Source organism: Sceloporus occidentalis, unplaced genomic scaffold, assembly GCF_023333645.1.
Source record: "Sceloporus occidentalis isolate IW3139 unplaced genomic scaffold, rSceOcc1.0.p SCAF_10, whole genome shotgun sequence".
Classification (NCBI taxonomy): domain Eukaryota; kingdom Metazoa; phylum Chordata; class Lepidosauria; order Squamata; family Phrynosomatidae; genus Sceloporus; species Sceloporus occidentalis.
The window spans coordinates 30,972,592-30,985,151 of record NW_028316990.1 but is presented as its reverse complement, the minus strand read 5'-3'; the positions used below and the strand labels follow the sequence as shown (position 1 = coordinate 30,985,151).

Here is a 12,560-nt window from a genome sequence, read left to right as displayed (position 1 = left end):
GTCTCTCCATTTTTAACTCTGCACAGCATTCCCATCCAACCACATCTCTTTGGAAAAGGGAGCGGGGAAGTCCCTGGTAAAAGTACCTCTGAGCATGGTTCAAGTGCCCTTTCCTTACTGGCGAACAAACAATCTATATACAGAAATCAGGGTGAAGGAGCAGGGCTTTTTTCAGTGTGCCTTTAGTGAAGCGCTCCCAGGCAAACCACAACCTCATAGCACCCAACCCTTTCTTGCCTTATTTTTCCTTGCCCACCTTGGCTTAACAAGCTTATATGCTTTTTGTAACATCAGCTACTTCACAACAGTTTAGGCTTATGACAAATATTTTAATACAAACAGTAAGTAAAGAGTGACCAACAATGCCCATTAGGTTATGACAAAAAGATGAGAATGTACCTTGGTGCGGGGCAGGCTCCTGTGTTCAACACAGCTCCTTTTTGGACCTTGTTCCCTAATGCTCTCCCTTCCTCACTTTTGCACCAGTAAAAGCAAGTAAGTACAACTGAATTATATATCGGAGAAGTCAGATAGGAAAGGAGATTCAAATTAGAGCTGTTCTTTTCTAGAATGGGGACACAGTTCCCACCTGATGGCAAATGTTCCACTTAGCACAGCACACGGATTGCCCTGGCTCCCCTCTTTTCCAGTTTAAACTGCAGCTACCCATTTAAAAATGAGTAGTGTCCACAATTCCAGTTTAATCTGAAAGAGACAAATGAGAGCGCTATCCTCCTACTTTTGGAATGTTGTCCCAAGCTCTGGGAATCTGTGGCTCCTCATATTTGTTGACTACAACTCCCATCATACTTCATTGCCTAGGCTGGCCAGTAGTGATGGGAGTTTTGAGTCCAGAAACACCTGAAGGACCACTCTCCCTGTTTGAAGGGATCCTTTCTGTTCTTCTCACACATCCCAAACAGCCCAGCCTTAAGGCAACAAAACCCAACATGGAATGTGAGGTTCAGGACAAGAAAGGAGAGGAATGTATATAGAAAATATGAAATAGGTCACTATTTGTACAGAGAAGATACATAAATACTAGTTAGTACCTTGGACAAAAAGGTAAGATACTATTTTTGTATGAAATTTAGATGTCAGACCATCAGTATGGCATCTAGAAATGAAAGAAAAAGAACTTTGCTAGTTAAAATTGCAGCAGCATAGGACGATAAAGACACAGGAGCAGGGCATCTTGAAAAAGTTGGCAACCCTGAAGGAAAACAAGATGTTGCAATGTCATGCCTTAATTAAAGGTGAGGATGTGTAAACAGGCTATTTAATTCCACCCCAAGCAAGAGATTCTCTAATTTTCAACTAGGTCATCCACAGAAGTAATGGTGTTTCTTTCCTTGCCAGGAGACCTATGATTATAAAATTTCCTGAAGGGTGGATTTACTGGGCTTTACGGGGACAGAAATGTTTCGTTCTGTATTTGTTTCTCTGTAGTAATGCCCCTTTGGAAGACAGGGCTGGGGTGAATCAGCAGCTGTGTATATGTGTGTGATCCCACTGGTTTAGGGCCCCAGGCTTTACTAAATACCTGAAAAGCAGGGTAGTCTTAACTCCTTCCTTCTTGCAGCTCCGAGAACAACAACAAACAAGTACTAAGATGAGAATGCAGGAAAAGTGTCATTTGGAAGGGAAATGCTGAGCATCCTGCATCTCTCCTACAAACTGCAATATCCCCACCATTTAGAAGACTGGCAGACCCACAGATCTGCTGTCAGATCTGTCCTGGTTCTCAAAAAAATAGCAAGCAAAGTGCAGAGGTATTAAGAGATTTAGCCTGCTAAAGCTTGGCCTTAACCGAACAGGCAATTTTGCAAGAAAGCAGCTTTCTTGACCCAGTTCTCAAATCTCCCCCTGAAGCGGATGGGCATTTGTCTTTTAGAGTTCAAGGGTCCCATAAATAGAAACCTCTCCATGGCAGCACTGACAGAAGAAAGCGCCTCCCAAAGATCTGGAAGCGAAGAAAGGAGAAAATGAATGAGGGGCTGATTTTAGGATTTAGTTAAAGCAGAGGCAAATTAGGCCGGGTGTGTGGAGGTTCAGAAAATAATTGAGCTACATAGGCCTCCAGCAGAGCAACAGCACTTGGTCCAGAACTTCCAATACCAAACTGAAGGCTGTCATTTTGTTGTCTCATGAACAATGTGTGGCTGGACTGCCATTCCCGGCATCCTTTATCATTGTTTCTGAGTGTACCATCAGATTATTTTCAGGTAAGCAGCAACTGATCAGAGCTAAGAGATTCTGTATGTTGCTTAAGAACATAAGAGCTTGGCAGGGATATTTTTTGCACTACGTCTCCCCGGCTCCCAGTGGCTATGTTGACTGGGGGATTTGGGGATCTGTAGTCAAAAAAGGTAATGTTGCCAAGCTCTGATATGAAGAACTTCCTAGTTAGAGCAGGTCCTAGACCACTTTGAATCCCAATAAGCACCAGACTATCTGCCCACCATCTCCTTGTCCTATGTTACATGCCGTATCAGAGATGGTTGATAGTCCTGTGGTTCCTTGGCCAGTGTCAAATATCCATTTGCAGCAAAGAAACAGGGTTTCTTCATACAAAACAGCAGGAGGAATGGCAGGAATCCCAGGATGTGATCATCTGGATCTGCTAACCAAGGAATGTAGAGATGAAGACACTAGTGTTCAAATTGAGGGTAGCATGCCACCAGCGGTCTGGGAAGTACAGGACCTGTGGAAATGGTAAGTCAGAGGGAAAAAATTGAATGATGAATGTGGAGTGCTACAGATGCTTTGTTCTTCAATTCTTAGAGGCCCCATAGCATGGCTAATGGTAAGGCTGTGAGGTTTTCCACTAATCCTTCCACTACCACTAACCTGCAAGACCTGAGCAGAGCAGTTGAGGACAGGACGCTTGGAGGTATCTCATTTGTGGGGCTGCCATGAGTCAAAGGCAAGTCAAAGACAGTTACAATGGAAGGCTGGCCAAGATTCCAGGAATTGTACAAGGTACCAATGCTTACCATCGGCTCAGAGAATCCTGCTCAGCCCCCTTCAGCACCTTCTGAAACTTCCCCAAATATCAGCAAAGTTTGGAATTCAACATCTCAAAAAACCAATAGCGTGTTCTGTTCCTCCTGATTGTATAAAATAAGCTTTGAAATGCCTGTGTCCTGTTTTACACTGCAGAAATGCACTCCTTAAAGACAGCAGGATTTTGCAGATGAAGACTTCTGCAAGGAAACTGCACAGCCTGAACTATCTGCTTGGAGTCGGGGCGCTCCTCTACTGCTGAGTATCTCCAAAGAGTCTCTTTCCCCCTTACCCAGTACTTACTGAGTCTAAGTAGGGCAGGCAGCATTGAGTGGCATCAGCTGAAATGGTTGCGGACACATTGAAAGAAGGAAAAAGCAGCCTCAAACAGCAAGGGGGGATGCTTGCTAAGCAGCCTGCTGAGAATTTCATTGGGAAATGTTTGCTGTCCGCTGTAGAGCGTATAATCTCTCCTTCCAGCTAGAATGGGCTTTAAGAAGATTTGGAAGGGTTTTTTTTGGAGTGGGGAGAGGTGGGGGAAACACACAAAATGTGGTTAATGCCACCAATTTCAGGGGGTAGGAACCATCACCACCATTCAATGTAGCCTTCCCCAGCCTGGGGCTCTCCTATCCTGTCCTATCCTATCTTGTCCTGTCCTGTCCTGTCCTGTCCTGTCCACCAGAATAATGTGGGTTTCACTGTCATAAGGAGAATAAAAATGAAGCAGCCACACAATGGGTTGGTGAATTCCATAACTGAGATGCTGCTACTGCAGAAAATACAGAAACTACTCACCAATTTTGCCTCTATTTTGCATCTGGCCACAACTAGTGTGTTGGGATGGGACTTGGCTGTTACGCTGGATGGATAAATAAGGACAAGCAGAGTGGAGTGCTACCAATGTGATAACAACTTACCTCTCCAGGGCGAATGGTGCATTCAATGGGCCTCTCCCATGGTGGCAGGAAAGGGTAAGTATCCAGCAACCAGGACAGAGTTGTTCTGTTTGGGTGGAACTCTGGCATCTTCTCTGGTGGATACAGAAACCAGCGCTGTGGATACAGAGAGAAAGGAGTGGAGCTTCGGCCAGAATCAACCTAAATCTTTTCTGCACCCCTGTAAGGAAGCATCTCCCCTGAGAGTGCAATGCAGACTAAAGGGTGGGGAAAAGCAGACTCCAGGGATATAGGGGTCACTTTGTTTTCTACTAGAACTTGAAGCTCCACCAACCAGAGAGGAGTAAAAAAGAGACAGCTGAAAACCAGCTCTGGGAAGAACCAAGTGATTTAGTGTAGGGGTGAGAAACAGGTGGACCTCTAGCTGTCGTTGGACTGTGAAACTCACAGTCCTTTACCACTGTCTGTAGCCATCCTGACTCCATATATGCATGCAGGAGCTCACAGAGTTTGGACAAGTTCCATTTTGGGCAACAGTGCCAAAAATCTGGACACTAGTCCGAAAAAAGAGGAATCAACAGCCATCTACCTGAATTACATCTGTCATTCTGGGCAACTCTGTTGATCTAAAAGAAACTGATTGTTTGACCATAGTTCTGTCTATGTCACTAACCTTCCTGCCAAAGATAACCTCTGAGAAACCGGGGCCATGCCAATGAAATGGCACACCTGATCCAGATCCTGCGGAAAATAAAGAAACATGACATCCCTTAGGTGTAGTATCATCACCACAAAATCAACTCCATTGCAAAGGTTTAGGCAAGAAACACACACACTTATTTTCCATAGAATCATAGAGCTGGAAGAGACCACAAAGGCCATCCAATCCAACCCCTTTCTGCCATGCAGGAATACACAATCAAAGCACTCCTGACAAATGGCCAACCAGACTCTGCTTAAAAACTTCCAAAGAAGGAGATTCCACAACACTATGAGGAAGTGTGTTCTACTGTCGAACAACTCTAACCATCAAAACCTTCCTCCTAATGTTTAGGTGGAATCTATTTTCCTGTAGCTTTCATCCATTGCTCCAGGTCTTAGTCTCTGGAGCAGCAGAAAACAAGCTTGCTCCCTCCTCAACATGTCATCCCTTCAAATACTTAAACAGGGCTATCATATCATTCTCTTCTCTTCTGTTCTCCAGGCTAAACATTCCCACCTCCCTAAGTTTCTCCTCATAAGGCATGGTTTCCAGACCTTTCACCATTTTGGTTGTCCTCCTCTGGATACACTCCAGCTACTCCTTCTTGAATTGTGGTGCCCAGAACTGAACACAGTATTCAAGTTGAGGTCTGACCAATGCAGAATATATGTATACATACAGACTGCATGCACAACTAATTTAAGAGAAGCACTTAAATATTATGGCAGGACATTTTGGCTCCTGTCTTTTTCAGATGCTCTGAATAAAAGCAAGCTGTACCCAAGATGGTAGTCATAGACCAAATCCAGCACTGCTTTGGCAGAGTGTAAAGTGTAAAGCTCCACCAATGCAGTTCTACTGGGCCATCTCCTGGGGAAGACAGCTTCTCAGTACTGGGAGGCACCCCTACTCCTATTTAGTGGCCAGGAGAGAGGGGAGAATGCCCGGCATCCAGCAAAAAAGCCACAGAAAAGACATCCGAAGTGCCTGCCACTCACTCACCCATCCCTTTCTAGCCCTACTTACTGACCAGCAATCCCAAAACTGTATGCTCCAGTGGTGCCCGGGATCTGAAAAGGTGGAGGTGTATAGTTTTGGAAGAGGGGACCCCATTCTGTGAAGTTGTTGTCCCCAAAGAAATAGAATGTTTCTGTAGGAAAAGAAACAAAGATTGGGTAGTCATTCCATAGCAGACAGAAAGAATGGAAACCCTCCAACTCTCTTGATTTGGCAGGGAGAGTCCTGATTAATTCTCTGTCATCTGCTTTTCTGTCTGCCAACAGAGAGGGCTGTCCCATGTTGCTGTTTGGAAAACACAGCCATCCTTCTGAGAGGATAGGTAGAATGAAAAGCAGGGTGAGCAAATTCTAGGGATCCAGGAGACAATTCCTACCCTCCCAGACCGACTGCAGCCTGCACTGCCTCTATGAAACTAAAACCCCCACCTCTGGTTCTGTAAAAACATTTTAGGGGGTGAAACAAGACAAATGTCACCTACACTTTTTTTAAAGGAGAATTGCAGCTCCTGGAGGCTTCCAGGATCAGCAATATTCCTTTTCTAGGGAAAAAAAGCTTTTCTGTATAGGGGAATCTAGGTACTCTACTCACCACTTCCCAGTGAGTTCAGGTCCTGTGGCTCCAGCAGCTGATCCACATATTCCTGGAAAGGGAGGTCAACTGCAACAAGGAAAGTCCAGATCGTGTGAAAAGAGAGCACAAGATCAGCCCTTGCACCTCCCTCAGAAACCGTGCAGCATCTCTAGCTGTCCTTCTTCACAAGTTTGGCCATTTTTCACCTCCAGGAGAGCAGACTGCCTCACGCAGTTAGCTCCTATCTTTGTCCATCTCCCTCTTCCCACTCTTCTGAACAGAACAGCAAAATTGACTAAAAAACTGCTTCTCTTCCAGGCAATTTCACCACTAAATTGACTGGATCAGAGAATGACATAAAAGGGTGAGGTCTATGAAGGCAGTCACTTTTATGGTCTTAAAAATTTGTTTGAAAAGTGTTTTAAAAACTGCTTCAGACGCAATGTGTTTGTCGCATGTTTTAGTCTCAGGTGCACACAGCTAGCGGTGCAGACAGGATGGCACATAAGGAACCCTGCCGCTTGTGGAAGAAATGCCAGCCAGTGCCTTGTGCCTGTGTGTAACTTTACTGTAAGCTGTGTGTAACTTTCACTGTCCATCATCCACCATCCATCCCATCCTGATCCCCACTTAGAAAAATATCCTGTGACCACACTATCCTCACCTTTACGGTAAGAGTAGGTATTGGCAGTGCTGAGCCGGATGGGATAGTCTCCGAACTTAGCCAACAGCCTCTCCTTAGTACACTGAGACTGGAACTCCTGTGGGCACAGAAGGGCACAGAGATGGAGAACAGGGGAGGGGAACATATGCCCCTCTAATGATTGTTGGATTGCAACTTCCATGCCCCCTAACCAAAATGGCAATTGCAAAAGGGATTGCAGCCCATGACACCTGGGAAGCCAAACCAACTCCATCCCTGATGCAGAAAAACAACCCCAAACCACTTTTACTCCCAAACTCATCCTGATTATGAAACAATCTGCAATCTTCTGATCCTATAAGAAAAAGACTGAATTAAACAGCACTAGGGGAAGGAAAGAGTATACTTTTCGGTTAACAGGTTTTGGAACCAGATAACCCTTCTTTATCCACTGGAGTGAGTGGATAATTTAGTTTCAAAGAAGAGCCAGGGCCTTGCATATGGAAATGCCCACTTGCTCCCAAATATTATTTATGCAATTAGTAATATTTATAAAACTACTCTAATAGCAGGGTGGCAAAGTCTTGCACACCGATAAAACATGCACTGGCAACAATCCAACATCCATGAATAACCACATGCGGAGATACATTGCACCAGCATTAAGCAACCGCCATGCAAATACTGTAGTAATTCTGCACAACACACGTTGATGACTGGCTGCCATTGTGCAACATGGCAGCCATGTTGTGTTACTCTAATCCCGCCACTGTCAGCAGAATTATTCATTTCACTTATTTTCACTTCACTTTACAACAGAATGCATCTGTTCTGCTACGGTGAATAACTGACCCCATGTATATCATACTAACAGAATGCAAGCTAGTATGCACAGTGCACCACATTAAAATACAACATTTAGGACGAGGTTGTCCATAAAAGTATGACAGGATGCACAGGGAAGGCTTACAGAAACAGGTAAGTTCTTGATCTGCATTTAAAAAGAGACATAATTGTAGATGCAAAATGCATATTGGAGGAGTATTCCCCAGAGTGGAATACAGTAGTTCATCTATATATGTTTGGAGTATATTCACACAGCTTGATATGAATTTGACACAGTTTGATATCACAGCTCCAGCCAAAAGAATCCAGTCATTTGCAGTTTGGTGAGGTACTTAGAATTCCCTACTAGTGAGCTGTAATGCTGTAGTTAAGGACAGTGAGTCAGAGCATAGGGAAATATAGTTTCCAAGATTTGTATGTGCCTTCAAGTTGCCTGTAGACTTATGGCAACTTGCTGAATTTCACAGGAAAGGAATACTCTGAGGCAGTTTTGCCAATTCCTTCCTCTGAAATAACGCCTTCAGCACCTGCAGTATCCCATCAAAGTACTAACCAGAGCTGACCCTGCTTAGCTTCCAGGATCAGATGGGGGAATCAGATGCCATTGGGATATACAGTATAGTCCTCAGGCCCCAATTTACCCGAGATTAACGCTCAGTCCCTTTTCTCAATATACCTTGGGAACTATATAGTTCCCAAGCACAAAAGCACAGAGAATTAGATCACAGAAGCAGAGAATTCTAAGTATCTCACCAACTACAAATCCCAGGATTCCTTAAAATGCAATCAAGACCATGAAAACGGTATTAACTCACTGAGTTGTCTGTTATCCCCTGAAGTATAACCGGCCGAGAAAAAGCATACCTGGAAAAATGAAGAAATTGACAGGGTCACAAATAACAACCATCAAGAACTTTGACAATGTTTGTTGGTCACACAGTTGTTGGATTAAGGTCCAAAACACACTCCAGAAATAATCCAGTGTGAGACTGCCTTAACTGTCCTGGCTCAAGGCTAGAGAATTCTGGGAGCTGTAGTTTGGTGAGACATTTTGCCTTCTCTGTCAGAGAGCTCTGGGGCCACAATTGATTACAGTTCCTAGGATTCCCTAGCACTGAGCCAGGGCAGTTCAAGTGGTCTCAAACTGGGTTATTTCTGCAGTGTGTTTTGGACCTAACCCTCCCAAGGTTCCTTATGACTAGCTACGCTAGCTAGGAGTCGCAGTTCCACACCACACGAAAAGGTGCACATCACCCACCCTTAATAAAAAGAAATGACTTAATAAAGAAGAAACAGATGACAGTGACTGCAGTGACGCTGTGCATCTGGCGTAAGGATGCTGAGCTCTGAGATTACTCGGCTCTTCTTTCCCTCCTGGAACCAGCTTTTCATTTAAACTCACACCTGTTGCCTTCTGGTGGCAACAAGGACCAGCAAGTGCAGGCCTTTCCCTGCCAACTTACTGTTGAATGAACTGGGCGTAGGTTAAACTGGCATCCCTTCGCTCCACGGTGCAGGTCTCTTCTTCCATAAGGGCAGCATGTCTGCTTGTCAGCCTGAGGCAGCCAAGAGAAAAGAGGGAAGACACATAAGTCAGAGTGACCCAACGGCTGCTGGCTTGTTAGTTTGAAACATTATTTACAGGGAGCTATGGGGTTTGAGTGTTGGACTCCAACTCTGGAAGACCAGGGTTCAAAGATATAGCCGTGTTAATCTGTAGATAGATAGATAGATTGGCAGATAGAGATAGATGATAGATAGATAGATGATAGATAGATAGATAGATAGATAGATAGATAGATAGATAGATCAGCAGATAGATACGATGGATGGATGGATGGATGGATGGATGGATGGATGGATGGATGAATGATGATAGATAGATAGATAGATAGATAGATAGATAGATAGATAGATAGATGGACTTTAAACATTGCCAAGCAATGGATGGTTGAATCTATGGGTCCATAGATATCGAGGGCCAACTGAAAATAGAACACCATAAGTAAATAGTTACTGTAAAGACATAACTATAGCGGGAACTGTATTAGAGGGATCTTGTAGCACCTTTGAGACTAACGGAAAGAAAGAAGTTGGCAGCATGAGCTTTCCTAGACTTCAGTCTATATGCATCTGAGAAAGTAGACTTGAAGTCTATGAAACCTCATGCTGCCGACTTCTTTATTTCTGTGAGTCTCAAAGGTGCTACAAGATCTCTCTGGAGACCAGGGTTTGATACCTTCTCTGCCACAAAGCCCCATTGGAAGGCTTTGGGGAAAAGTCTCATACTCTCATTTTCAGGGGAAGGCACTGGCAAGCCTCCCCTGAGCAAACCTTGCCAAGAAAACCCCAGGATAGGATTGCCTTTATGGCCGGAGGGCATCTGGCCACCCTGTTTCAACACCATCTTCTTGCCACTGGTTCTATCAAATATGTGGATGATGGGAGATACAGTCCAGGTAGGTCTGGAGAAGTCCCACATTTCCCCTTTCCCTGATTCTTTTTGGCTGCTCTACTCAGCATCCTCCATCCTTTTCCAGCAGCCCCCAACTCCCTTGATGCCCCCAATGTGGATGATGGGAGATATAGTCCAGGTAGATCTGGAGAAGTCCCACATTTCCCCCTTCCCCGCTTACTATCTTCTATCCTTTTCCAGCAGTACCAGCTCCCTTTATGTCCTCCATGTGGATGATGGGAGATACAGTCCAGGAAGATCTGGAGAAGTCCCACATTTCCCCCTTTTCCCTGATATTCTTGGCTGCTCTACTCACCATCTTCCATCCCTTTCCAGCTCCCTTTATGCCCCTTGTGTGGATGATGGGGGATGCAGTCCAGGCAGATCTCAAGAACACCCACATTACCCCTTCCCTTGATATTTCTGTCTGCTCTACTCACCATCCTCCATCCTTTTCCAGCAGCAGCCGCTCTGCAGGGAGCAGGAGGAGGGATGCCAGGAGCAGGAGGAGGAGGAAGGGTCTGCAGGGCATGGCCCTAAGCCTCAGGCATCTCCCAGCCAAGGGACGGCTTCGACCTGCTTAGAGAGCTGCAGGGAAGGAGGAAGAGGGAGGACTTCCTCATGGCAGGAACTCTTGGAACCCGGAACCAATCTTTCACGGCTCTGGTACTCGACGGAACCGCCGGCGAGGTAACACTACACAATATCGCTTGCCTTCCGGCCGGCTACGCGTTTCTATTTCCGGTAGGGCGCTCTAGGAACCAGGGAAGAAACCATAGAGTCTTCAGTCATACTATATCGCTGCTGGAATGTCTCTTAGGGAGCGACTCGTTCCTGCCGCTGCCGCCTTTGTACAGCAGGGGGCGCAGTGGAGCTCTTTTGGAAGCAGTTCAGGAAGAGCAAAGGATGAATCATCATTATATTATTATTGTGGAGTCAAAGGCTCCACAATAATAATTATATTATTAATTATTATTATATATAATAATTAAAAGTATGATATATGATAAATATTATTAATTATTATTATATATAATTAATTATTATCTATTAATTATTATTAGCAATCTATTTTAGTATTGCAATCATTTAATTCTGCTTTAATGTATCACTTTCGTATCTTTTTACTTTGTACTATTCTTTTAATATTGTGAGCCGCTCCAGGTCCCAGTTTTTGGGAAGAGTGAGATACATATAAATTACTATTATGAGAAATGTATTTTATATTGTAATAATTTAATTGTATTTTCATGTATCACTTATGTATGCTTTAATTGTACTATTAGTACAATTAAAGCATACATAAGTGATACATGATACACTCTCTGGGTCTGTTTTTGGGAAATGAGTGGAATACAAATAAATTATTATTATTATTATTATTATTATTATTATTATTACAAGCAGTCTATTTTAATATTGAAATAACTTCATTGTATTTTAATGTATCGCTTTCGTATCCTTTTAATTTGTACTATTATTTTAATACTGGGAGCCGCTCTGGGTCCGAGTTTTTGGGAACAGTGGGATACAAATTATTACTATTAATAATAATATTATTAATAGCAATCTATTTTAATATTGTATTATCATCATTTGTATCCCGCTTTCCCCAACAAAACTGGGACTCGAAGCAGCTTACAGTTCTCAAAAGCACAGTCTGACCAAAAACTTACAAAAGCAACCCTCAAAACAGAATTAAACTATTGCAATATTAAAACAGATCCTTGGTTTATGGTGGGATTAGGTCAGAAACTACAGGAAAGAAAGCACACAACATACACACACACACACACACAAAACCTGTGAGATTGAATTTCAGGGAGTGCGACAAAGAACATCCTCGAGTGACAAATCGTCACTCTTTTCCCCCCTGAATACATTAGAATCTGCTAAAACTATTTCTAAGCGCTCAAACACTTTTTCAAGTTACTGCGATAGAAACCTGAGGACGAGATTTGAGAAGCCTTGAAAAGATTTTGCCTCTCCTGTACCTGCAACTATGTGCCCACTTGTCCTAAAAGGATAGTGCCTAGCCCCCTGGGATTTATAGTTTGACCCTGATGAGAAGGGCTTCTTCCTGAGACCTTCAATGGGCATCTTCCTACCAGAAAACGTAAAGCCAGCAACTGCCAATCGCTTGCCTCTTAAGCCATTTAGGCCATTTGAACACTGCCCTGGCTTTTTGCACCCATGGGCCATAGAGAAAAGGGAACATTATGAAGGGCAGTGTTGGTTTTTTGTGGGTTTTTCGGGCAATGGGGCCATGTTCTGGAAGAGTTTATTCCTGACGTTTTGCCAGCATCTGTGGCTGGCACCTTCAGAAGATGCCAAAGAAGATTCCCTGAAGATGCCAGCCACAGAAGCTGGCGAAATGTCAAGAATGAACTCTTGTACATGGCCATATAGCCTGAAAAA

At 43.9% G+C, this 12,560-nt stretch overlaps 1 protein-coding gene across 3 annotated transcripts; it reads right to left on the bottom strand.

Annotated features, from left to right (window-relative positions):
- Positions 1–318: 318 nt before the first annotated feature.
- On the bottom strand, positions 319–10,789 carry LOC149306330 (jmjC domain-containing protein 8-like). 3 transcript variants are annotated; one of them, XM_089540653.1, is made up of 9 exons: positions 10,583–10,789; positions 9,151–9,243; positions 8,503–8,551; positions 6,863–6,959; positions 6,217–6,285; positions 5,639–5,758; positions 4,579–4,646; positions 3,927–4,061; positions 319–2,704 (listed from the first exon to the last, which is right to left on the bottom strand). In XM_089540653.1, the coding sequence occupies exons 1-9, from the start codon at positions 10,672–10,674 to the stop codon at positions 2,624–2,626; spliced, it is 804 nt and encodes a 267-aa protein (XP_089396779.1). In that variant the 5' UTR covers positions 10,675–10,789; the 3' UTR covers positions 319–2,623. The 3 variants fall into 3 exon arrangements, with proteins under 3 accessions (XP_089396779.1, XP_089396781.1, XP_089396780.1); XM_089540654.1 differs by having other exon boundaries at positions 2,623–2,704; positions 5,635–5,758; XM_089540655.1 differs by lacking the exon at positions 5,639–5,758.
- Positions 10,790–12,560: the final 1,771 nt, after the last annotated feature.